Source organism: Dendropsophus ebraccatus, chromosome 13 (assembly GCF_027789765.1).
Source record: "Dendropsophus ebraccatus isolate aDenEbr1 chromosome 13, aDenEbr1.pat, whole genome shotgun sequence".
Classification (NCBI taxonomy): domain Eukaryota; kingdom Metazoa; phylum Chordata; class Amphibia; order Anura; family Hylidae; genus Dendropsophus; species Dendropsophus ebraccatus.
In genome coordinates this window covers 18,003,869-18,031,658 of record NC_091466.1, presented here as the reverse complement: position 1 = coordinate 18,031,658, position 27,790 = coordinate 18,003,869, and the positions used below count along the sequence as shown (strand labels likewise).

Here is a 27,790-nt window from a genome sequence, read left to right as displayed (position 1 = left end):
TGGCGGGTCCCGTATTGCGACGCTCCAGTCCCCGCTGCCCGGCCGCTTCCTGGTCTCTGACGCAGGCTTGAGACGTGACGTTCCAAGTCCGCTCAGCCAGTCAGTGATGCGTCAGAGACCAGGAAGCGGCCGGGCAGCAGGGATCGGAGCACCACGATACGGGACCCGTCGCTTGAACCAGGGAGGTGAGTGGACGTCGTTGCCCTCAGCCACCTCCTCCCAGGCCAGATCGAAAAAATGCCCCCAGGCCAGAGTACCCCTTTAATAAGGATTGTGCATGGGGCTCATTGTGGGATGGATCCATTACAATCCAATCTTTTAGAGTCAGATGCAACTGCACCAGCTCCAGGGAGAGAATCAATGTGACAGCTACCCTTTAAAGGGTTAAAGTTGTGACAGTAGGGCAGCTACCTCTAGGCAGGGGTGCACAACCTGGGGTGTTACAAAACTACAAGTCCCATCATGCCTGCATAGCCAAAGGGTGTCCAGGCATGCTGGGAGTTAGAGTTCTGCAACAGCTGGACAGCCTCAGGTTGGAGACAGCTGCTGCAGAACCTCCATTTCTAGCCTAGTCATCACAGGGTTAAGTAGGCCGAGCACAGGTCCCAGGAGGATGCCATTCTTTATTACACATCCATGCCTATAATAACATGAGAAGCAGCAGTGACAGCACACACGTCTGAGGCCTGCCTCTTCCCCTCTCAGCACTACCCAAAACACTGCACCCAGCAGCCTCCACGTGTCTCCAGCTGTCTTCCGGGAAGCCTTCCAAACGCAAACTACATTTCCCGTCTGCCACCGCGGAACGCGCGCAGACGCCATCCCCGCTGTTGACACCTCGCGCCCTCTGGGAGTTGTAGTCCTCAGCGGCGCCTCTTCCTGTTATCCGCGGCGTGTCGCGCACTACGTTTCCCGGCATCCCCCGCGCGCTGCGTGTCAGAGGCTACAGCCCTGGCTAATGATCCCTAGCAGTGTCTAGTCACGTGTGGCTTCCGCTGATCTGTTTTCCTGGGCACAGTGAGGGGCTCCCCCTTCCTCCCGTTCCCCTCAATCGGGTTGTTTTGTCCCCCTTGCGCCTTATTTCTTTATTTTCTGTTAGTTTCCCCCCTTCCCCTTCGGTTTCCATCACGGATCCAACATCGTCCCCGTCTGATCTCTTGTCTGTGCGGGTGAAGCTTCCTCCTTCTGGGTATATGAAAGCATGAGCGATAACGATGACATCGAGGTTGAAAGCGACGTGAGTGCACATCCTATTCCCGTCTGTAAGATGGTGCCCGGTGTCCCCCGCCGCCCCGGCTGCTGCTCTCCCGCACGGTTACTGGGTGTGTGCCCCTTTAAGGCCGCAGAGCTGGTGGGACGGTGGCCGGGCAGGGTCACGGGGGAGGAGCAACAGCAGCAGGTTCCCTCTATACCTGATGTTATGGGGCCCCTGGGGGGCTGTGAGGAGAGGATAGACAAGAGGCCACCATTACACCATAAATACTCTGCTCTAATAGCATTTTATACACCGGCTGAGAAAATCCTTTAAATATCTGGTCAGACCAGTCTGAGGGGTGATTGATCCTTGGATCAGCAGGAGTCATGGGCAGGAATGTGATGAGTGTACCAGGCCGCTCGGTATCACTAGTCATGGAGCGCCGCCTCTAAGGACCTGTTCACACCTGGTGTGTGTGTATATATATATATATATATATATATATATATATATATATATATATAGTATAATGTATACTGCAGGACCTGTTCACACCTGGTGTGTGTGTATATATATATAATATATATATATATAGAGTGCAGGACCTGTTCACACCTGGTGTGTGTGTGTGTATATATATATATATATATATATATATATATAGTGCAGGACCTGTTCACACCTGGTGTGTGTGTGTGTATATATATATATATATATATATATATATATATATAGTGCAGGACCTGTTCACACCTGGTGTGTGTGTGTGTATATATATATATATATATATATATATATATATATATATATATATATATATATATATATATATATATATGAGGGAAAATCCACAGCAACTCTGTGATATCTCATACACCGCAGGTTGTGTTTATATTTACTTTATATATTTATAAATATTTACATCTATAAAAACCTAAATATTATGGGATGCAGAGAATACATGGAGACGTGCGCCCTATATAACTGACATAAATATTATGGGATGCAGAGAATACATGGAGATACACAATATAATAAATGGATACTAAGAACACTGTATTGTAATACTGTACAGCAGTTTGTTTGTTTTTTGCTGGACATTATAGTGCAAATAGCAAAAAAATAAAAATAAATAAAAAATATTGTAAGGTAGGAGCCAACCTGGGGGTATGTTCACATGTCGCAGATCCGATACTTATTTGTTTTGCTAAATAAGGAAGCAACAATGTGCAGCGATAGTTCATACAGCCCGGCCGCACGATCGTCAAGCTCAGGCTGTGTAAGCGAGCGCCCATCGAGAAGATCCATGTACTGTGGCTGTAAGGCCGCACGTTACTGGATACGTCCCATGCCTGGCCAGTGCTCAAACCTTAGGCTAGGTTCGCACTGCGTTTTTCCTATCCGTTTTTAATTTGTTACTTTTAAGGACAGAAAAACATAGACAACACTATTTTTGTGTTCGTTAAAAACGCGTCTGTTTCGATCCGTCTTTTCTTTATAATGGAATAACAGATATAAATGGATGGCGCACAATTGCGTCACTTTTATTCCTTAAAACATATACATTAAACGGATAGGAAAAACGCAGTGTGAACCAACATTTATTCTAATAGACCAGTATGGGACGTATCCAGGGCTATGGAGGTATGCTGGTTTGCATCATCTTGACAGGTGGCCTTATATATGTGCATGTGAACACGCTCTTAGGGTCTATTCACACGTCAGTATATTTTTCCAATCCGCAAATTTCAGTCAGTATACAATCCGCAAATTCAGTCCGTATTGCATCCGTATTGCATCCGTATTGCATCCGTATTGCTTCAGTAAAATACAGACCCCATAGAGTTGTATTGGATGTGTCAGTTACTGTCCGTACTAGGGTCTGTCCTTTTTTTTTTGCGGAACGGATAGCAGCCCAGTACACAACACGGATGTGTGTATAGGTCCATTGAAATACATTGGTCCTATATTATTGCGGATCCGCAATTAAGGACATGAACAGGACGTATGAATAGAGCCTTAGGGTCTGATGCTGCATCACGGATACACTGCTGATTATTGAGTTTTTTGAGAAAATCTGAATCTGCTGTGTGTCAGCAAACCCCAAGTGCATGTTCACATACTGCAGATTGTTAGAGTCAGATTGGTATTACATGGGACGATTCTTCAGCGATTTGTTAACGATCAACAATGAAAATAGGTTAAAATTCTATAAAACGATCAACGATGTCTTGTTGGTTGTTTAATCGTTGCCTGCTATCACATGAAACGATTATCGTTTAAATCGGAAACATTTAACGATTTTTTGAGTCATAATTGTCCCGTGTAATACGGCCCTTAAAGGGGTTATCCAGCGCTACAAACACATGGCCACTTTCCCCCTACTGTTGTCTCCAGTTTGGGTGAGGTTTTGAAACTCCGTTCCATTGAAGTAAATGGAGCTTAATTGCAAACTGCACCTGAACTGGAGACAACAGTAGGGGAAAAGTGGCCATGTTTTTGTAGCGCTGGATGACCCCTTTAAAGGCCCTGTTATGCTGCGTTTACACTGAGCAAATTTGCACGATAACAATCGAATTAGAACGCTAATCGTACGTGTAAATGCAGCGAACGATCAAGCGACGAGCGAGAAATCGTTCATTTTGATCTTACAACATGTTCTAAAATCGTTCTAAAAAAACATTGTTCTTTCAATATCGTTAATCGTACGATCGGGCGAATTATCCCTCCGTGTAAACGCAGCATTACACAGAGATTATCTGCCAGGTCAGGCTGGTATTGTCCTGTGTAGTAGAGCAAATGAACAGGCACATCTCTCCGTGTAATAGGAGATACATAGACGACGGCCGCACGGACATTGCCAGCAATACAGCCCTGGACACATAGTTATCGAGCATTGTCTGCGGTGTGTGAACGTACCCTTATTGTAAGGGGGAAGGACTGGGACCCCCATGACTTGTGTGGGGATGATCTTTATTGGCGGCATCAGTGATGAAATACTTTGTTTTACCTATTCGGCATATACCTCTATGGCAGGTGTCCAGTTATCGGTGATTGTAGAGGGGTCTCTTACAGGGTAGACACCCGCCATACTAAGCACAACAGTCAATGTAACTTATGGAATATGTAGGACCAGTGCTGGTACGGAATTATTTTTATTTTTGTGAGGCCGGGTTCACACCACGTTTGTTAGGATTCGTTTTATAGTCTTGAGCAGGATATAATATGATCTGTTTCCAGTTGGCTTGCATTATATACTGCAATGGTTTTGCTGTATACAGTAGCATAGCGGAATATACTTATGTATATAGAAAAAGTAATGGTACACAGTGTGACTGCAGCCTTAGGGTCCTATCATTTTCTCGGATAAATGTTTGCAAGCGTTTTTGCAACCGAAAACAAATAAATTTTCGTTAGTCGTTTGTTGTCTGCATACACACGGAAAGATTATTGCTTAAATTCAAAGGATGTAACGATTTCTCACGCGATAATCTTTCCGTGTAATAGGGCTCTTATATGTAACGGCCCTTTTACACGGAACGATTATCGTTCCGTGTAATAGAGACAACGGTTAGCTGATGACAACGATCATCGGTGTAGGTTTGGACCTAAAGTCCTCAGGTGCCGACCGCGCATTTCTACGTGTAATAGCCTTACCTCTCCCTGCTCCCGGTCTTCTCTCCTGTGCTCCACAGCTCCTGGGCCCCTTGTGGGAGCAGCTTCTGAGCATCCTGTCAGCTGACAGGCCACTCAGCCAATCACAGGGAAGCCACGGAGAGAGAAGACTGGGAGCGGGGAGAGGTAAGGTATCAGATGTTTGGCCAAGGGCTGGATGGACATCGCTAATGATGTCTGTGCAGCCCTTGCTGCCCGATTATTGGCTGTCTAATATGTCCCGTAAATGTTCGTTCGTGTTCGTGTAGTGTAGTAAAATGATCGGGCCGTGGAATAGGCCCCTCAGAGTTACAGAATTGCTTCGTTTGTAAGGTGGGGGTGCCATGTCCAGATGCTATTATACAGTCAGTACCCCCATCCCGATCCAAAACTACAATTACCAGCATGCACTGACAGCTGAGTTTTGGCCAGCCAGATTGGGTATCACCACCTGTGGAGAGGGGATAAGTGATTTCTCATGGAATACCCTCTTCAAAGTCCTCTGCAATTAATATAAACTACTGAGGTGTTGAAAGTTTTCATTGGTTGGGGTCTCCCAGCTGAGACCCCAACTAATCCAATCAGGAGAACAAGTGGGGAGACACTTTGTGGCACCATCCAGTAGCCCCATAGGCTTACAATGGACCATGCTGTGAGCTGGGGAGGGAAATGCGATACTGCAAGCTTTACCTGGTCGGTGACCAGTCGAAAGGGCCACGTTCTTTGTTGTTGTTTTTTTTGTTTTTTTTCTAATGGCAGTGCCAACATAAGCAGTCTATGCGGTAGAGCCAGGCTTCCTAGGGAGTTTCCATATTTCTTTTGTAGTGCATGGTAAATATCTTGATTTTTGTTTCCGGTTGACCAATATGACTTTAGAGTTTATTTATTCTGGATTGAAAGGTTCCCCATATTGCCAATACAGTCCCCATCCTTGTACAGTACAATGAGTGGCTGGCCCAGTGAACGTAGTGGGCAGCAGCTGCAATGTATACAAGATCGCTGCTTAGGGTGGGTTCACACTGCGTTTTTGCAATCCGTTTTTTGCATTTGTGTGCATCCGTTTTGATCCGTTTATCCATTGACTTCCATTATAAAAAAAAAAAAAAAAACGGACCCTTTTTTTTTTTTTTTGGACGGACACAAAAACATTGCTGACACTATTTTTTTGTCCGTTAAAAAACGGATCTGTTAAATGTATGCTGAAAACGCAGTGTGAACCCAGCCTTACCTCCAGGCCGCTCAGTGTACAGGATGGAGGACATACTCAATCCCAAACAAATCACAAATAGTTTGAATAGAGAATATTTGGTGCGGCAGCACCCTCGGAGGAATCTTGTTCGCCGTTCTCGAGATCATTGGTGGTCCCAGCAGTCAGTCCTCCACCTGTCAGCTAGTAACTTTGCATCTTGGATTTACCTCTTCAGCCCCACAACAGGTGATCACCTGGGGATAATGAAACAAGCCCAGGAGCGGAACCAGCTGCGATCAGCAGCCGACAGTCGTTGTTGGTGACTGATCATACAGATGCCAATCATTTACCGGTAATGCCGCAATTAATTTTGATTGAGGTGTTGTGCCTGTAATGGACAGATTTATCTGACAGATTTTTGAAGCCAAAGCCAGGAATCAGTATGAAAAGAGGAGAAATCTCAGTCTTTCCTTTATGTCCTCTGTTTATAGTCTGTTCCTGGCTTTGGCTTTAAAAGCGTGTCAGATAATCTGTCTGTTTAAACACACCATTAGACCGCCATATGCCACCCCTGCAATGCTACTGCAGGGGGGGGAGATCAGTTGTCATGGCAGCCAGAGGCCTTCTGAACACCTCTGTGCCCGCCATGGTAGATCTAGTACAGTCAAAAGATCACAGATTTAACTGATCGGCAAAGTCTAAGCATTCTTTGGACGGACGTCGGAATCCGCCTGTGCATAGAAAGTCAATGGCACGGGTGGAGACGCGTGCGGTCGCCAGAGTCCGCGAACGGGTGCGAGCTGCGGAATCTGCTACAGATTTTTCACCAGGATTCTGTAGTGTGCACGTACCCTAACACGGGGTCTTTACTGCGGGTTTGCGGTAGGCAGAACCTTTTCCTTGCATTAGGCCCGGCTATAGATAGCGGCATGTGCCGAGCCATATGCAGCCCTGTTCTCCCAATATGTCTCCATCTCCACTATTCTATAGAGGCATATGGAGAAATTTCTGACGTATTTTAAATAAATCTGGCAGAAACTAAAAAATAGCGGACTAATTGTTTCTAGTCGAATATAAAAAAAAATGCAGTCGTAAACCTTGTGTGATGAAATTGGATATTACAGGATATGGACGAGAGTTTGGCAATTAAAGGGGAAGTACGAGTCTTGTAATATGAACAGATTAGTAGACTAATACTAAAAAAAAAAAAAAAAAAAAAAAAAAAAAAAAAAAAAAATAGAATATGCTTGGGAAAATTACCTAATGTAGTCCCTAGTAGACTATGTCCAGTCCATAAACGTCAATGGACCCATGTGTACGCCATGGTATATGTCAGAACATGTTTTTGCTGCTATCCCAACCTGTACTGTTGAAACAAGGTGTGAATGTGGCCTAAGCTGTTACCAGTGTCATCCATATAGTACATATATATACTACTGGATATAGTACATAGACCTATGTATACAAGATCAGTTATTATAAATCGGAATACCCCTTTAAGACCACAGGGCAAGGTTGAGTATCCAGAAAACCGTCCCCTAATGACACGTTTCTATGTGGAAACCATGTTGTGATGCTCAGCACCCATTATATGCGGCCTGCAGAGTGAAAATCCACATGGAAAGGATTATCCATGGTTGCTATGGAAGTCCCTTCATCTATAGTAGCTAGGGCGCAGAAGAAGACGTTGCCTATAGCAACCAATGGGATGACTGCTTACATTTATTTGGGATCATTACAGTAACAATAGCTGTGATCCTATTGGTTGCTATGGGCATCACCTCCACGTTTCTATGCAGTAGTTGTCATGTATGAGGCCTTGTCTATATTTCTCTACTATGTTGTCGATACATTGGCTGTCTATAGTACGGTGCTTAGAGATCAGCAGTCTAAACCTATGAACCCTCCGGCTGTTGAACTCCAAGCATGCCCTGACAGCCATTGGCGGATATAGATGGCATTCACCCTTGACCTTTGAACTTTTTCATATGTTAATGATGAATTCCTGTGTATTTCATTGGGGTTTTTCAACACTGATCGTCAGACAAAGCCAACTTAAATGGGCACTGTCACTTTAAAAGACGTTTTGATCGGCCAGGGTGTGGACGTTCAGATCCTGACTGATCGCTAGAGCGAGCTTGGAGAACAGCGCACTAAAGGAGTTGTCTCCCAGCTTTATGCCCTTGTGACTGGGACAGACTCCCAATGACTATGGGACTGGCTCTGCGCTTCTCTTCGCCATCGATGGAGGCCGCAACCGATCAAAATTTTTGATTCTACTTCATGTCAAAAGTTTTTTTTAAAGTGACAGGCACATCTTAAAGTGTCACTGTTATAAAAACAAAATGACAGGGACATGTTGGACAAGGTTGGTTTTGCAGTAGTGAAATATATTTTATGGCCTCAAGTCCTGGTCTGAACACAGGTGTAATAACCAAAACTGAAAGCATCATAGGGATGCAGGATACTTTCAGTTCCCATAATAAGCATTGAGGAAACCTGCCATAATGTCTGTATCCATGTTTTTCTGGCAGCCCTAGGGTGGCATTCAGCTTCTGCAGCTTGGGAGAATCAAAGGCCGAGCGATCGGGCGCAAATAACGTTGTCAAACCTGTAAATTTTTACAGGTTTGCTCAACACTATTTACAATAAGCCGAAGCCGTGAATGGAACGGACACAAGATACTGTGATGGAAAGATTTACACAATTTCTGTGTTATGGACTGAACCCAGCCCTAGGCCCACTTTGGGTGTAATACAGATGAGCTACAAGTTTCAGCCTGACCCTGGGTATGACGACCCCTGACCGGCAGCGGCCATTTTGTCATCATACCACCAGTCAGAGCAGGGCTTTCAGCAGTAGTATGGGGGGGGGGGGGGGCAGCGTTGTCCATATTACTCCCGTTACACCGGTCTTGGATGGCTAATAATATTCATTTACATATAATGTTGCAGCCTCTCACCCCCACGTTGCTTGCATCATAAATTACAATAATCTTACTTTTTTACAAACGAACGTTGGCCTATATATGTATTTTTTTTCCTTGTTTTGTTTTAGGACGAATCTTTGAGATTTTACTCCTCGGTATGTGAATTTCCCTTCTTTTCTTCTAATATGTTCTGGTCTTTCCATGAAGCTCTTGTTACTACAGTGATGCACCAGAGGGTGGTCCGGGTCACACATTACAGCAGTCGGTTTGCTGGGTGCCCATTTTGCCTCTACACTTTTAAAGTCAAAGCTTAGACTGGATTCCCTTTCGGTGGGTGAGAAACACAGCGATCCCTGCCGCTGTGTGAAGACCTGTCCTGTGTGACTTCTATGCAGGCCTGACCCCTATCTGTCATGATTGGAGTTAGGATGTTATTCCACTGGCCGATGGGGGCCCGATGATAACTGTAAACGAGCGCCGATCTGCTAGATCGGCGCGTTTACTGGGCCTGTTTCACGGCTCGATTATTGTTTAACAAGAGCTGCATGAACATCGTTACCGATGTCCTTGCAGCCCTTGCTTAAACTTTATACATTACCTATCCAGGCTGCAGGGCTCCTTTTGCGGTCTTCTTCTCCGCGGGTCCCGCATGCTCCAGCTTCAGAGCAGCCTGTGTCAGCTGACAGGCTGCTCAGCCAGTCACTGGCCGTGGCTCAGATAGGCCGCTCTGAAGCTGGAGTGTGCGGGACCCGAGGAGAAGACCGCAAAAGGAGCCCTGCAGCCTGGATAGGTAATGTAAATTGTCAGTCGCCGGCCGCGCACCGCTATTACACGTAGCGATGCGCAGTAGGCGCCCGACAATGATAGGTTCAAACCTATATCAACGATCAGCCGATGATTGTTGTATTTATTCCACGGAGCGATAATCGGCAATGATCGCTCTCTGGAATAGGCCTCTTACAGTGAGTAGTATTGACCATCGCTTCTTTCACTATGGGACTTACAAACATTGCCGAGTTCAGTGGTGGTAAAGGACAGTTGTTCCTCCAATGGAATGCTATGGGGGGGTCCCAGTAATCAGCCCCCCACCGATCAGCTAGTTATCCCCTACATTGTGAATATTGGCTAACTTTAATGGTTACCTGTCAGGAAGCTGATCTCCCCCCAGGGAGTCCTGGAAAACAGGAATACTGCCTATGGCTGTATCTGTGTCTTCCAGGCAGCCTTAGGGCCCTATTACGCGGGACGATTATCGTGCGAAAAATCGTTATCGTTCGACTTAAAACGATAATCGTTCTGTGTAATTGCAGGCAACGATCAAAAGTTTCAAGTTTCGCATTTGTTCACTAATCGTTCGTTGCACATGGTCCATTGTTTTTCTGGGATCAGAAGGAGTAAACGATCGTAGTTACAATCGTAACTAACGACCATTGTTCTGTGTAATATGGTGAACGATTTCAGGTTAACGATAAACAATCTCGTAAGCGATCGTTAGTGGTTAATCGTTGAAAATCACTCTGTGTAATAGAACCCTTAGAACTGCATTCAACATCTTCAGCTACGGGTAACAAAATGTAGAGACTTCCGGGCTCAGACAACCTAAATGTGTACCATTAAGTTTACGTTTTTTTTTTTTTTTGGCTTTCTTTACTGCTTTGCTGGCTCCGATGCGGTGATCCCGCTTTTCTTGTGCACCATCCCGGCTCTATGCACCGGAGGTGCACAGAGTGCAAGAAACGGGTGGTGCTTTAAAAAAAGGGCCATGCCACCGGGATCACCCTGCCATCAAGGTAGTAAAAAAATAATCCTAATGGTACATTCTCTTTAAGTAACCAGTCATACACAGGGCGGGGCCAGGAACCCGTACGCCATACAGCGGCACATGTTTAATGCACCCCCATGCTGTAATATGGTGCCTTTATGGGGCACTGTATTCTTCCTGTATATAAGGCTTCTAGGGGAGAACACTACAATATGGTATATGATGCTGCGATTTGTTTTTCTCATGGGTCCATAGTAGAGACATAAAACAAAGAGGAATAAGCCAGCCCTCAACTGTGAGTGTCCTGTACAGCGGCCAGGTCCAACGGGAATGGTGTTCTGCGCCAGATCTTCTTTATGCGCCTATAGGCTGAAATACATTCTAATCCCATCTCCTATATCACTCGCCCAGCCGTTTGTTTGGATACGGGTTAGTAAACTTTGTGATGCACAAGCATTGCACAACTCAGATGAGTGCTGACTCACACACTTGTTTATGTGAAGTGTAACTACCTAGCTATGAGGAGTGCTGCCTTCCCACAATCCATCTGTAGTAGAGACTGTTCCAATGTTTGCATCAGAGGGGGAGGCTATGCATGTCAATGTAAAGAAGCACTCCAAGAATTTTTTTTTATTTTTTTTTTACACAACATATTTTTTTGAATTAATCACGGCCGTTGTTGCAATTTGCAACAACGGCCGTGGTTAATTCAAAAGATATTTTGCATTGAAAATGAATGGAAGCCCGGCCAGAGTATGTACACGGGTCACAGAACGGCCGGTGTCTTACAGCGTGTGAACCCGGCCTTAAAATGCACGGTTGTTAAATAATATTGTAGAGCCTCTTGTGTATGCCTTGTGCATACCCAATTCACTTGGAAGTGGTGCCCATGGGATGTCTACCATTTTGATTCCTATTTCCCCTCGCTTATGGGTCTCCTAATATTGCCCACATTTCCATGATGCCCCTGGCTTTACAGAGAGGGGTCTTATTACTGCCCTTGCTATGAGTCCTTAGAGCAGCAAGTAAAAGATCAGTGATACAGAACTTCTGTCCAGTAACCTACACCATAGAGTCTCAGTGGATTCCTATGAGATGCAGCTTCAGCATGTGTCCTTGTGATATGTTTCTATCCGTTTCTTGCAAGAAAGAGACAGTGGAGATCAGGTTCTGTCTGTCTGCACCGATCTGCATAAAGCAGAGGCAGGCAGTATGAGTCGAGAGTCATATATCTCTCTTTATTTAGTAGTGTACTATGTATGTAGTATGTATGTAGTGTACTATGCAAGGAGGGTTTGGCTGGTAGCGGAGGGGTCTAGGGGGTCTACTACCAGGAGATATATGATAGAATTATATGAGCAAAACAAAAGTCCACAGTGGTTCTTTAAAGGGAAACTAACAACAGGCATTTATATTCCCATAAAGCAGGAGCCACTAAGGAAGATCTTTTTTCACAGACTAGGGGCTCATGCACACTGAGCAGAAGACGAGGAATTTCTGCTTGAAATTCCTCTTCTATTCTGCTCCGAGCAGAATGGGAGCTGAATTCGAGTGGAATTTAAGCAGAATTCAAGCTAAATGTTAAGCAGAATTCAAGCCCCATTGACTTCTAAAGGATTCCTCTAGCAGATTCTGCCAAAAGAAGTGACATGTAAATTCTTTGGGCAGAAAGCAGATCTGCGGCAGAAAATTCTGCTTGGAAATTCTGCAGTGTGGGCGGGTTCACACTACGGAATTCTCGCGGACAATGTGCGCGGAATTCCGTCAGCTGTCCGCCCGCACATCTGGGCGCCTTTCCGCCGGCCCCATAGACATCATTCTATGGGCCGGCGTATTCCGCTCTACGCTGAAAGAAGTGTCATGTCACTTCTTTTAGCGGATCGCGGAATACGCCGGCCTATAGAATGGTGTCTATGGGGCCGGCGGAAAAGCGCGTGCCCGTGCGGGCGGAAAGCTGACGGAATTCCGCGGACATTGTCTGCGAGAATTCCATAGTGTGAACCCGCCCTGTGAGAAGAATTTAAGAGCGGATTCCTCTTCGATTTCTCGCCTTTTGCTCAGTGTGCATGAGCCCTAATGGTGGGTTCACACTGAGGAAATCTAGCGGAATTTTGACCGGCAAAATGCACGCGGAATCTGCTTGAAATTCCAGCCCGAATGATCTTTTCTGACACCGGTCGTTCCGTGACCTGGCTGATGTCATACAAAGTGTAAACATAGCCTAAGGGTATATGCACACTGACCACACTGATTCTCGTGGATTCCGCATCAGAATACGTACAGAATCCGCTCGAAATTCTGCTCGTAAAAAATTAGCAACCTTGGCTCCCATTGTTTTCTATTGTATTTCCGCTCAGTAATGCACACGGCGGAAATTTCTGTCCGGATTCCACGTTCTGCCCAAAGAATTGACAGTCAATTCTTTGGGTGGATTCCGCTAGAGGAATCCTGTAGAAGTCAATGGGGGTTGAATACTGCTTGATTTCCACATGCATTCTGCTCCTATTCTGCCAGAGCAGAATAGGCAAGGAATCGCGAGCAGAAAACTTTCTTCTTCAATTCCGCGAGAATTGCTCAGTGTGCACATACCCTTACACAGTGCTCTCTGCTGCCACCCTTTGTCCATGTTAGGAACTGTCCAGAGCAGGAGCAGATCCCCATAGAAAAACTCTCCTGCTCTCCGGACTGGAAATAATTCCACTTCCTGCAGGACATACAGCAACTGATGAGTACTGGAAGACTGGAGATTTTTTTAATAGAAGTAAATAACAAATCTTTTTCACTTTCTGTCAGCAGTTGATTTGAAAGAATTTTATTTTGCTGAACTTAGCACCATATTGTCATTAAATCCTGCATTAATAGTATGGGGGTCAGGACTCCTATATTCAGGAGGAGGCAGCAGGTGTTGTGGCTAGGCTGTAGTCCCGACCCCAGTGCACTGAACGGCCTAATTTACATATTATGGAACAGAGGATTAAGCAATAACAGTGCTGAGGATGAAAGTAAAAACACATGAATCCGCCCTAATGTGTATAAATAGGAGGGCTTCACATTCCTCAAATACTCTCTTAGAATTTGATACCATTCCCCAGTCCTTGATTCATTTTTTTTCCGCCCTTTACAGCTGTGTTGTCCCTCCAGTAGCCATAGCCCACAATATCATAGACGTGTGATCTGGTATTACATTAGTCTTATACTTATTAGGCTATGTTCACACTACGTAAGTGCCACAGAAATCGCGGCCGTTGTTACAACGGCCGTGATTCCTGCGGCACTTACGTAGTGCCACAGCCTGAGTATCGGCCTGCAGTATCGGCCAGGATGATATTTTCTGAGACTGGCCGTTCCGTGACCCAGCCGGTCTCTTACGTAGTGTGAACACAGCCTTACTCTGTATTCGCTGTTACATTTAGTTTCTTATATTTGTTTTTTTTTTTTTTTTTTGTGCACAATCTTTCAGTTGTTCTTATGTTATTCCGGATTGTCCTTCATACGGTAAAAGAAGGCAGCCGACTTGCCAAACATACATTTAAGGCTTTTTGGCGTCCAATTGAGTGGTTTACATTTATTTATTTTATGGAATAGTGCAGCTTCGGTGCATACACAGTAATGGCCGGGAGCCTCAGCTCCATCCATAGTGTAATGGTGGCCTCAGGTTACTTATATGGGAGCTGAGCTGCAGTAACCTGGCACCACCACTACACATTGAGTGGAGCTAACTGCTTCCAGCTGTTCTGGTATATGTTGTGGCTCTGCGCCCTGCTGATCGGACATGATGGTCTTATTCTATGTATAGGTCATTAATGGGAAATGGCTGGGAAACCCCTAAACCAGAAAGTGATCCATCTATAAACAGCTGTCTTGTGCCCCGTTCATATTATTGCCCCTTATCTGTAGAGAGGAAGGGGAGCACTAGCTGAGCCATTCGATATGGATGTGAGGGGATAATGCATCTCCTTAAGGAACCCCCCAAAAACAGCTGGTGTGGGTGATAATTCCCCATCATGACTTAAAGGAGAAGTGCTGTAAAATTGAAAAAAGGAGGCGCAGGAAAATAAACTATTCTTACCCATCCCATTGATAGCCGCCGGCCACCTGCAGCTCTTCCAGCTGCAATGCCACGTACCCGGGTGATCAATTGCCCACACAGCCAGTCAAGAGGCGGGAAATATCCCAATTCAGTGACTGGTCTGCTGGTAATCGCTTGGCCAGGCTGTGGCGTTGCAGCTTGAAGAGCTCGGTACGTGACGTGCCTGAATTTGAGACGAAAATTACATTTGGCGGCCGTCATCAGGTCCCGGGAGCGGCGCTACGGAGGCACAGGGGTCAGTTTACTATGTGTATTATTTTCCCACAGCCCCCTCCCTTTTTTCAATTTCAAGGGACTTCTCCTTTAAGGGTCGAGCAGTGACCTCCCACAGGTGGCGCTAGGACTGTCTTTAGAGCTACTTTGCACTTTTCTACCTGGCTTTATGTGATATCCCAGTGTGGAGATATATCGAGATTGGCGACCCTCTCTTGCCTATTGTTATAAGAACAGCGTAACACCACAAGCTATGCTGTTTGTGTAACTACATACGTGTATGTAATTTTTGACCAAAAGGTTAAAAAATTTTGAGCACTAGACTTATTTGGGGAGATTTATCAAACATGGTGTAAAGTGAAACTGACTCAGTCGCCCCTAGCAACCAATCAGATTCCACCTTTCATTCCTCACAGACTCTTTGGAAAATGAAAGGTGGAATCTGATTGGTTGCTAGGGGCAACTGAGCCAGTTTCACTTTACACCATGTTTGATAAATCCCCCCCCCCCATTGTTTTTTAGAAAATATTTCTATTTCCCAAGGTGCACCTTGTTTTTCTCTCCTCCCGATTCCTCACTGTGATGTAAATATTGTGCTTGCTCTAGAGTTGCCATGGTAGCCTTGTCTAGACTGACCTTTCTGTGCTTAACCTATGACCTTCAGTCATAAAAAAACACATTCATAAAAGTAGAGGCCATGCTCCGGAGAGTTATTATATATACAGCACTTGGAGGGGGGGGAGGGATAACCAGAATAAGCTGCATAATAGGAAACCTTTTTTTTTTTTTTTTTTTTTAGAAATACTTAAAATGAATTACATTAAAATTTTAAAGTTATTCAGTTTCAATTTCAAGGTATTCAGGTATTCAATTTCCCAATTGAAAAAGTTGTGCCAAAAAACTCTCTCAGTGATCAGTGGAGGCCTAAACACCCACACCTCGGCCGATCAAAACTTTTGACATGTCTCCCCAACGCAAAAGTTGCCAACCATCTGATGTGTATGGGGCTTCCCAACATTATCTGTCAGGGAAGGATTGAAAGTCAGAAGTTGATTTCAGTATGGCCGATCCCATGTTCATGTTGGATGCCTATATCTAATGGTTTATGGTGGGCCTTCCGACTTGGATGGTGCCAGGGAAGAAAACTTTAGTTTTTGGGCATCAGTCGCCGCCGGAGTAACATGCCCATCTCTCTTCTCCCCAACGTTTGCCATTGAGGGAATGGTTGGGCATATTGGGTTTTAACAGGCCTGATCCAGTTGGTTTTGGGAAGATAAGCTTCTGCTAGAGGAGTCTGGCTGCAGCTTTTCAGCCCTCTCCATTGGCGGATCAGCTGTCTGAAATATAAGACCATCTTAAGACTGTTTAGTAAAGGGTAGTTGTACATGGCTGCAAGTTAGTCAGCCTGGCTCTGCTTGGTTTACAAGGTTGATGTTGACACAGGACTATAGGAAATTCCCTTTAAACCACAAAATACCAGCGAGCAGGGGTGACTAGCCACCTTCTTCCTCCTCACAGCACTGAATGAGTGTAGAAGGTGGTGGTGATGAATGACCTCATCAGTCTGAACAGATGACTCTCACAGACTCTGAAGTGATGGGTAGGGCAGTCACAGGGCCACGTTGCTCTAGTGAGTGCCTGACCATTTTCTGCTGAGTGTTTGGTACAGGGTCACATGTACATGGCTGACACATTGACCTCCTGTATTTTAAACCTACATTCGTGTCCATTTAGATAATTGAATCCGATCTTAGAGAAGAACATGGACACATTTTTGTACCCTTGTTACAGCCCCAACTCCTGTCCTGACCTCGGGTCTAGGGAACCCAACTAGTATCTGTGACTTTATCAATCTAGGTCATTGGACCTGTGATTGGGTAGGCAGCTTTGCTTGTGTGGTATGGGCCCAAAAAGTTGACGTTATGGTGGGCTGAAGTTTTTCCACCAGGACAGAACCGTTGTTCAGGCCAAGATACATGCTAGTAATAACTCTCTAGGGGAGTACAGTACACGGCTTTTAAGGGTTAAATTGTAATCACACTATAATCCCTTTAAGCGTGCTCTAGTATAGGGACCAAACAACCCTGGTCTAGTACAGTTGGTGGTCCCAGACGCCTTTAGTTGACCATACACCTTCCATAACTGTTTGCCTAACGTCCATTCATTCGGCCAACGGTGATCATTTGCCTGTTGTCCAAGAACAAACGGGTCAAGCTGTGAAAACCCTATGTCCACCGACATCATCTGGTCATCGGTGGGACTTGAGGCTGCCCCATACACGTTATACTGACAGCTGAGCCTGTGGGTGGAAAGTGGATGGGGACTTCTACTCCCATACGAAAGCAATGCCCCTCAATGGATTTTTTTTACCACCTTGCTTTGGTTTCATACATCAATTTTATTATTATTTTTTTTTTAATGTAGACATAGAAGACCTTAAGTTTGGCTGTGGAACCTGCCTCATACATGGCACCTACTAAGGCTTCTTTCCTCCATGGAGGCCTGTGAGACCCTTTTCTTGCTACCCCCTCCACAATCGTCTTCATCTTGATGACTGTTATTTGCCGCGGTGTCCCCTGAAGATGGCGCGGCTCTGTGTGTATATTCTGTTGGAGCATTTTCTGCCGCGCCTCCAAGATATCTCCGTCCTATATTTCAGTTCCCGCCTGTCCTCAAAGCCTGAGGCTTTTTCTGCTTCAACATCTGTTGCAGAGCATTAGTGCCGTTACCACGTGCAAGGTCCTTCATCATTAACCCTGTCTGGGTATAAGAGGGACAAGTCGCATCTGCACAGAGCCGATAGAGGCCAAGTACCCTATAGGGTTAATGTATATGAAATATATGGAGAATTGTGATTTATTCATAGAATAATGATATATGGAGAGGAGGCGCCGGTGGATTTGTTATGCGTAGCTGCCTATCTCCTCCTTGTGTTTTTCTGTCCGTCTGTTCTTTCTAAAATTGCTGAAAAGGCATCAAAACTAGGACACAGAGTCTTGTGGGTTTCTGTTGTATTTTTGTACAGACATATTAAATAATGGGATCTTTACATTGAAACATGAGGATGTGCCAGTGATACTCTGCTGTGCCGTAAAGACTATCCGGGGAACTGAGCGGTGATATAAAACCACCATCCGCAGGTATATAGGAAAGAACCTCTTTCCTTCTCTTTCAAGAAAAAATTGATAGTCTAACCGGAGGAACCTGGTTTATTTCAGCTACAAATTGCTAGAGGCATATATAGCCAGACGATGGAAGGCGCATGCCTTGGTGGAGCCCAAACTCTCAAATCTTCAGGGTCCCCAGAAGAAGCCGATCAAGGCGAAACTTGTGCTGGGCACTTAGTCTTGTCAACTCATATTTGAGTATGAATAAACCCAAATATTAGCACCTGCCATTGCCTGGCTTTATTGTACTATGTCCATTTTGCTTTACAGAAAGTGCCAAGAGTCTCAGCTGGGAAGTAGTGTCTCCTAACCTGTTGCTCGGCAGCTGTGGCAAACTACAACCTCAGGTATGCCCTGACAGCTGCAGAGCCACAGGATGGACGACATCAACTGGGGTCAGAACATTATACAGATTTGTAAGTTACCTCTGTTTTAATATTTCAAGTCTTCCAGTACTTCTCAGCTGCTGGATGTCCTGCAGAAAGTGGTGAATTCTTTCCAGTCTGACACTGCTGCCACCTCTGTCCATGTCAGGAACTGTATAGAGTAGTAGCAATATTACCTATAGAAAACCTTTCCTGCTCTGGACACTTCCTGACATGGACAGAGGTGGCAGCAGAGAGCACTGTGTCAGACTAAAAAGAATACACCACTTCCTGCAGCACATACAGCAGCTGATAAGTACTGGAAGAATTGAAATTTTTAAATAGAAGTAAATGACAAATCTATATAAGTTTCTGACACCAGTTGATTAGAATTTTTTTTTGCTGTATCCATGCTTTTTAGGCATCCTTAGGGCTGCATCCAACTTCTTCAGCCACCAGTAATCAAATGCAGCTCGCTCAGGTTCGCTTATCTCTAGCGCTGTTTCTGGAAACACAGCAACCCATTTACCTAAACTAAATTCCCATTTATAATCTTGTTTATGTGATTTTTCCTCCTATGTTATGTTGTCATGCTTGGTATTTAAAGGGGTACTCCGGCCCGGGGGTATTTTTAAGCTATGGCCGGGGAGGGGGTGGTTATAGATGGCGGCGGTCACTTACCTACCCGGTTCTAGCGCCGGGTCCCGGATCGCGCCGCCCCGTACACCCCGTAACGAGGTTCCGCCTTGGCAGCTGAATGGCTGCGCTGCTTTGAGATGTCACGTCTACTGGAAGATCGGTGGCCGTAAATGACACCTGTGTATTGACGGGAAAGCAAAGAAACCTCTAAATGACGCTTCTTCTTTTCTGTTTCTTTTACAGGCAGACAAAAGAGCACATCACAATGCACTGGAGCGTAAGCGCAGGGACCATATCAAGGACAGCTTTCACAGCTTAAGAGACTCCGTACCTTCCCTCCAAGGCGAAAAGGTGACTTCATCATCACACCTGGCCGGGTTCTGAGCACCGGGTGTACTGTGCCTTTAATTCCAATAAATTTTAATGAACTTCTTAATAGGCTGTATGCATAAGGTCACATGGCTTTGTCACTGTGAAAAAAAACAAGCTCCCATTGACTTCAATGAAAGATGTGACATGTCATTTCATGGCTGCACAGTTATATGTGGAGTCAGTGGGAGCTTCAGGGTTGACCATGGATGAAATATGGATCGGGTGTAAACGCTTATTCTTTATACCTTTGTTTTAAGGCTTCACGGGCTCAAATACTGGACAAAGCAACAGAATATATACAGTATATGAGAAGGAAAAATCACACACACCAGCAAGACATCGACGACCTAAAGAGACAAAACGCTCTATTAGAACAACAAGGTATGGACGTATATATATGAGCAGGCTTATGTTTGGTATACACCAGACTTACCACTTCTTTTCTCTTAGCTCTTCATAAATGGTCTCTTGACTTAACCTCTTGTTCAGCTTTTCTGTGTCAGGGTCAGCCTTCCCTTATAGAGGATACTTGGCAGGTAAGGTTTGTATGCTGTATATAGGGAGAAAATGCGGCCAATAGATGAGCCAGTGCCACTATAGCCTGAGATAAGGAGAGGGGGCCGACATGAACCAGTGCCACTATATAGGCTGAGATAAGGAGAGGGGGCCGACATGAACCAGTGCCACTATAGTCTGAGATGAGGAGAGGGGGCCGACATGAACCAGTGCCACTATAGCCTGAGACAAGGAGAGGGGGCCGACATGAACCAGTGCCACTATAGGCTGAGATGAGCAGAGGGGGCCGACATGAACCAGTGCCACTATAGCCTGAGATAAGTAGAGGGGGCCGACATGAACCAGTGCTACTATAGGCTGAGATAAGGAGAGGGGGCTGACATGAACCAGTGCTACTATAGGCTGAGATAAGGAGAGGGGGCCGACATGAACCAGTGCCACTATATAGGCTGAGATAAGGAGAGGGGGCCGACATGAACCAGTGCTACTATAGGGTGAGATAAGGAGAGGGGGCCGACATGAACCAGTGCTACTATAGGGTGAGATAAGGAGAGGGGGCCGACATGAACCAGTGCTACTATAGGGTGAGATAAGGAGAGGGGGCCGACATGAACCAGTGCCACTATATAGGCTGAGATAAGGAGAGGGGGCCGACATGAACCAGTGCCACTATATAGGCTGAGATAAGGAGAGGGGGCCGACATGAACCAGTGCCACTATAGGCTGAGATAAGGAGAGGGGGCCGACATGAACCAGTGCCACTATAGGCTGAGATAAGCAGAGGGGGCCTACATGAACCAGTGCCACTATAGGCTGAGATAAGCAGAGGGGGCCGACATGAACCAGTGCCACTATAGCCTGAGATAAGGAGAGGGGGCCGACATGAACCAGTGCCACTATAGTCTGAGATGAGGAGAGGGGGCCGACATGAACCAGTGCCACTATAGCCTGAGACAAGGAGAGGGGGCCGACATGAACCAGTGCCACTATAGCCTGAGATAAGGAGAGGGGGCCGACATGAACCAGTGCCACTATAGCCTGAGACAAGGAGAGGGGGCCGACATGAACCAGTGCCACTATAGCCTGAGATAAGGAGAGGGGGCCGACATGAACCAGTGCCACTATAGCCTGAGATAAGGAGAGGGGGCCGACATGAACCAGTGCCACTATATAGCCTGAGATAAGGAGAGGGGGCCGACATGAACCAGTGCTACTATAGGCTGAGATAAGCAGAGGGGGCCGACATGAACCAGTGCCACTATATAGGCTGAGATAAGGAGAGGGGGCCGACATGAACCAGTGCCACTATAGTCTGAGATGAGGAGAGGGGGCCGACATGAACCAGTGCCACTATAGCCTGAGACAAGGAGAGGGGGCCGACATGAACCAGTGCTACTATAGGCTGAGATAAGGAGAGGGGGCCGACATGAACCAGTGCCACTATATAGGCTGAGATGAGCAGAGGGGGCCGACATGAACCAGTGCCACTATAGGCTGAGATAAGGAGAGGGGGCTGACATGAACCAGTGCTACTATAGGCTGAGATAAGGAGAGGGGGCCGACATGAACCAGTGCCACTATATAGGCTGAGATAAGGAGAGGGGGCCGACATGAACCAGTGCTACTATAGGGTGAGATAAGGAGAGGGGGCCGACATGAACCAGTGCTACTATAGGGTGAGATAAGGAGAGGGGGCCGACATGAACCAGTGCTACTATAGGGTGAGATAAGGAGAGGGGGCCGACATGAACCAGTGCCACTATAGGCTGAGATAAGCAGAGGGGGCCGACATGAACCAGTGCCACTATAGGCTGAGATAAGCAGAGGGGGCCGACATGAACCAGTGCTACTATAGGCTGAGATAAGGAGAGGGGGCCGACATGTATACATATGCCTCTGTCTTATCAGGAGTCCCTCCTCAGCAATGGCACCCTGGACTCTATAATCTTATAGATAGTACTCTGTAATAATAATAGTTGGCATATTGCTTCTCCATCCAAGTGGTAAGTTTATGTCCTGGCCGCTAGGATGGAAAAGAAGAGTCATAGCCGTGTATTACAATACAAGTGTATGGCTCTTTCGGCAGTTCCGTATACCACTCGCTTTATATTTTATCTAATCCTGAATAACCCCTTTAAAGTCAATGAATTTTGTGTAAACTGTGTAAAATAGCCTATTCAGTGGGGCATTCAGTTTCGAGGTAGGTCTGTGGATATGCCGTTAATGTCCATATGGGAATATCACTTTAGGGGACATTCATGTGGAGTTCATGTTGTAGAAAATTTGCAGTGGATTTTTCTATCAGTTGACTTTAATGAGTCCACAGCAAATCTGCAATAGTGGAGGATTTACTTATTTGCTGTGGATTCCTTTATGTCATTGGGTAGCAAAAAAGGATTATGTGAATGTATCCTTAAGGTACATTCTATGTATGCTCCAGTGTTTGCCACATCACCTTTATTGTTCACCTGGCACAGTGCCATACGTTTGATAGTGGCTTTGCTTGGTACTGCAGCTTTGTCCCCTTCACTTGGCACCTTGTAAATTGAAAACTAGTCTCTGCCCAAAAATCTGACTGAATCTGTATTTGCAGTTACTGTTCAGTCTGTTTTATAAACTGCAGAGTCTTCCCAACCAGGAGATAAAGCTGGCCTCACACCGGCCTCTCCTATCATCCTCCTATACACTTGGGGCCCAGAGTGCACGTGTTATAAATTGGTGAGGGGTGAGTAAACCACTGCCAGCCATATTTTACCTGAGAACAGAGGGATCTGGTGTGTTGAAATCCAACATGTCAATCAGTCTGTCCCACGCCAGGTGAGACTTGGTAGGCCGCCATACACAATAGATTGTCGGTAGGCCGCCATACACAATAGATTGTCGGTTGGCCGCCATACACAATAGATTGTCGGTTGGCCGCCATACACAATAGATTGTCGGTTGGCCGCCATACACAATAGATTGTCGGTTGGCCGCCATACACAATAGATTGTCAGTTGGCCTTACTGAATTCTGTGGGATTGGCTCAAGTCTCCCCAGCGATTCTAGGAAGTGTAATGTAATTTCCAGCCTGGGATATCACGGCTTTGAAAAATTAGGTAGTAGAAAGGTATTTATTGCTGAGATGTATGTTTTTTGTTTAGTTTTTTTTTCCCAAAAATTTCAAGGACCGCTATAATACAACATTTTCCATCTGTCCTGTTTTCACAGTCCGTGCGCTGGAGAAAGCAAGATCTAACACCCGGCTTCAGTCGAATTACTCTTCATCCGACAGCAGCCTTTACACCAATCCCAATGGCAGCACCATATCCGCCTTCGATGGAGGATCGGACTCTAGCTCCGAGTCTGAACCCGAAGAACCCCAAAGCAGAAAGAAGCTACGGATGGACGCGAGTTAAGCAAGCACAAGCAATAAAACCAGCAGCCTGTACCAAGCTTATCAACTTCAGCCCCTCCGTAGCCCACCAATAGCCCCCCCCCCTTCAGCTCATTTAAGGACTTCTACCTAATCCTTCTTTGTTTGTCCCTCCCCCGTTTTCCTCTGCCCCATTATCACCGACTTATCGGACTGCGTTTTTTTTTTTTTTTTTTTTTCTTTCCACCCATATATCCCCCTCCCCTATATGTTATTTAAGCCTCATTGACACGTCCACGCTTACATTACAACAATACAAATCTGCACTGTGCGCGTTTTTGACGCGCGATTACCCAGAACCCCCGTCTGCAGTTTGACAATTGTACGACAGGTATCACAAGGTGAACGAAGCAGGTTAGGGAAACCTGAAAAAACACCCGAATATGTTGATTTCCTTTTTTTAAGAGTCATATACGCTTCCATTAGGATAACTTTTGCAAAAAGAGGAGGAGTATCCGTGCCACGTAAAAAAAATATCCACGTACTTGGTGCTGCAGTTGCCCTCCTGGGTGAAAATTAGCATTAATTCTCCAATACCATAGCAAAATCTTTTATTTTTTTATGTGTATTTTTTCTTTTTTTTTTTTTAATTTGTTTTCACATACAGCATGTTCTGAAATGTGGCTCTGTAATCCGTATATGTGGTGTCTTCACGTCGTCTGGAGACAGGGTTGCCATTCTTAGTTCCCTAGTTCCCCCCATCCCCACTATGATCTGTAATGTGGATCCATCCCTCAGATTGCTGCATCCACCGTAATAGGTTCCCATTGCTGAGCACCATCCAATGTGATGCTCAGGAAGCCGCAGATATTATTCAGTCCTCCAAGATCGCCCTCAGACTATAAATGTATTATACTACTACTTGTATAGAAGAAACCTGTGATTTGACCAACTATCAAATTGAAAATCATTTGTGTGTGTGTGTTTCTGTATGTATTTGCCAAATTAAATTTTGTTCTATGTGACAGGTAGTAGTCTTGTGTAATGTTCGATGCAGAGTACTAGAACTGATGGGAGCATCCTCGGTGAGAAGTAATAGTCATATACCCCTCCCCCAACCTGTTATCATGTAGCATAGCTCCACTTTGAGATACAGCTTTGATGGGGATTGCTTAAAAGGACAGTCTCCTAATATAAAATCATTTCAGCCATGGGATGTGTATAACCTCCGAGCTGTAGATAAAGGTGGACAGCTGATAGGGAGATGATGCCTGCCTTTTAGCAGACTGCTTTTTACAGAGTTATAAAATCATGTTTTTCTTCTAAGCTAAAGTGTCATAGAGGCCGGGTTGAGCTGCTGCATGCAAGCCTCCTCCCTCCTTGAGGAGGAATGTATGCTGCAGCCTAAAGTTCCCTCTATGAGCTTAGAAGGAAAACCTAATTTTATAACTTTGCAAACAGTTATTGGCCAAGGCACAGTTATAATTTGTTGTATCTCCTTATTAGCCATTTACCCATGTTGGCAGCTCTGAGCATCATATACACCTGATAGATTCCCTTTAAGGAGCCAGAGCAGGATGGCAATATGGACTAGGTAATACTGTGAAACCTCTTTAATAGACCATTTCATTGATCACTTTTCAATGCAATTTTGGGGTGGTCTCAAAGGCTTCTCTGCATCCTAATGTATAAAGGGGGTGCAATTGATTCTAGTCATTGTGCCCTCGTTCCTAAAGGCCTCCATTCACACTAGGACCAGCCAACTATGTAGGGGAATGTGGATGACTAGTATTTGGCTGACAGCTATTGGTGTATGGACACCTTTCTCTGTAGACCACATAGAGGATTACTTGTGTTAGCAGTTGCCCTGTCAAAGCCTGTTCCAAAGTTGAGCTTTATGTAGTTATTATTTTCCAGTTTTAATTATTTCCCCTTTTTTTCATGTTTTTATCCATTCTTTGATTCGCCTTTTTAATATATCTTTCTTAGTGTGTTTCACAGTGATGTATTTGGAAATTACCATTTGGTAGAAGATTGTCCCTTCTTTACTCAAAGGTTGTATCCTGTGGTAGGCAAAGACTCTCTGAATCACTGGTCTGCCCGTGTGAGTGTATGTGGTCCTGGAACACCTGCACATCTTCTGATCCTTCTATCAGGTAGAGAGAGATTGTATAAAGTGGCATCTATGGATAGAACCACACTCCGTGTTGCATAGGAAATAGAAATAGATATATTTTTTTTTGGTCATTAGACAGGGGCTATCATACAGTCTTTTCCTATGAACAGCGTGCATGCTTATGTGTTGCATCATGGTGACCCTAAACTGGATGTACTATAGCTGTTGGCCAAATGCTTCCATTTCTTCCCTTGCACGTGCACATTGAGGGGTAGATGGGCTGATGGGCCTAATAACAAGAGCAAATCTCTGTGATCGCTCGTTCACTGATCCTTCACAAGGCTCATACTGCACGTTCGATCACCGGATTATTCCCCTGTGCAGCCAATAACAATGATTTTTATGGCCACAGGAATAAGTGTTCCTGTATCAGCTGATCCCAGGCCCTTTTACATGATTATCGGGAACACTCATTCAGCTGATAGTCAGCCTTTATAGCATGCATGTGATCACGATAGAGAGTAAGATCCTGCCGGACCGTGAGAATAAAACGATGAGCCGATGTAAATCCGGCATGCCCAGTCGTCTCTTAAGTAGAGTAGCAAAGAGTTGGGGAACCATGATGCACAATAGGTGGTTGGCCTGTCCCATGAATTCTGTGGGCTCTGTCAACACTAAGGGCCCTATTAAACGGAGCAAGAATCGGACGATTATCGATTTGTCTAATGCTGCGTTTACACGAAACAATTATCGAATTTTTGCGATAACGATTGCATTTGAGCGATAATCGTTCCGTGTAAACCCAGCAAACGATCCAGAGACGAGCGAGAAATCGTTCATTTTGGTCTTTCAGCATGTTCTCGAATCGTCGTTGGTCGTTCGCTAAAAACTCGCAGATCGCTTTGTGTAAACAGTCTTTCAAAGATTCACCCTATGTGTGAGATGGGCTTAAGCGATCTTAAAAACGCTATAACAATTTTTTTCAGTCTAAACGCTGATTGTTATAAAAAAACAAATTGTTGCTTCAAAGTCGTTAAACGATCGAATGGGCGAATTATCGCTCCGTGTAAACGCAACATAAAAGACCGATCATCCGATGAAACGATCATCAGCTGATCGTTGGTTTAGGTTTTGACCACACATCACTGTGTGTAATAGCGATGAGCAGCCGATGGCTGACACTTGCCCAAACACCTGATACCTTACCTCTTCTTGCTCCCGGTCTTCTCTCCTGTGCTCGGCAGCTTCCCGGTGGCTGCATCAGTCCCAGCCTATGATTGGCTGAGCTGCCTGCCTGCTGCCGGGAGCGGGAAGCTGCGAAGCATAGGAGAGAAGACCGGGAGCAGGCAGAGGTAAGGTATCGGGCGTCTCTGCAAGGGCTGCATGGACATCGCAAATTATGTCCATGCAGCCCTTACTGCCCGATTATCGGGTCGTCCAGTGAACGAGCGCCGATTTAGCAGATCGAAGCCAGTTTACTAAAATGATCGGGCCATAGTAAGCCCGCTTAATAGGAACCCTAAGGTATTTGGTCACTTTTATATTACAAAAGCTAGATTTGCCATTTGGGTGTTACAGTGGTGGCCCATTTGCCGCCATCCAGAGACCGAACGCTAAGAAGCAGCTGATAGAACTTGATAGACAATGGTGTTTATTTTCTTGGGGGGGGGGGGGGGGTGCGGATACTTTTTATACCATCATTTTACATTTCTATAGCAATACAGCAGTCCTATAAATTCTGGGAACAAAATGGAATAAGATGATAAATTTCCTGATGTTAGATGCGCTGTAAATGTTGCACACAATTGGCAAATGTCTACAGGCTTACAAAGCATCTTTCCTATTCAAGTCGGCTATTATATGACATAGTATGCGATTGGTGGCAGCTATTTTCCATTGTAAGTCTGGGATATACCAGGATGTGTAACCTACAGGTGTGCATGCAGGTGATCTTGTCAACCTAGGGCAGCATTAGGCTATATATGTGTCTAGTTGTCAGTCAGTCGCTGCTGTTTTGTTTATTATTTTTTTAAATTAATTTAGTTTTTTATTATTTTTTTTTTAATTGTATGAGCGACTAACACCACGACAGCCGGGGAGGTTCGGGATGGCCGTGCCTGTCGCATAGTTTACCTTGTATGGTTCAATGTGGGTGAATAGTTAAATGATCATTCTTATGACTTTACGCACGACATTGTTTTATTTTTTACCCCTCCTCTTTGAGATAC

General features: G+C 45.2%; 1 protein-coding gene across 1 annotated transcript; it reads left to right on the top strand.

Moving 5' to 3' along the window:
• The first annotated feature begins 944 nt into the window (after nucleotides 1-944).
• MAX (MYC associated factor X) lies at nucleotides 945-24,712 on the top strand. The gene is made up of 4 exons (XM_069949737.1): nucleotides 945-1,237; nucleotides 19,447-19,554; nucleotides 19,833-19,956; nucleotides 23,302-24,712. The coding sequence occupies exons 1-4, from the start codon at nucleotides 1,202-1,204 to the stop codon at nucleotides 23,487-23,489; spliced, it is 456 nt and encodes a 151-aa protein (XP_069805838.1). The 5' UTR covers nucleotides 945-1,201; the 3' UTR covers nucleotides 23,490-24,712.
• Nucleotides 24,713-27,790: the final 3,078 nt, after the last annotated feature.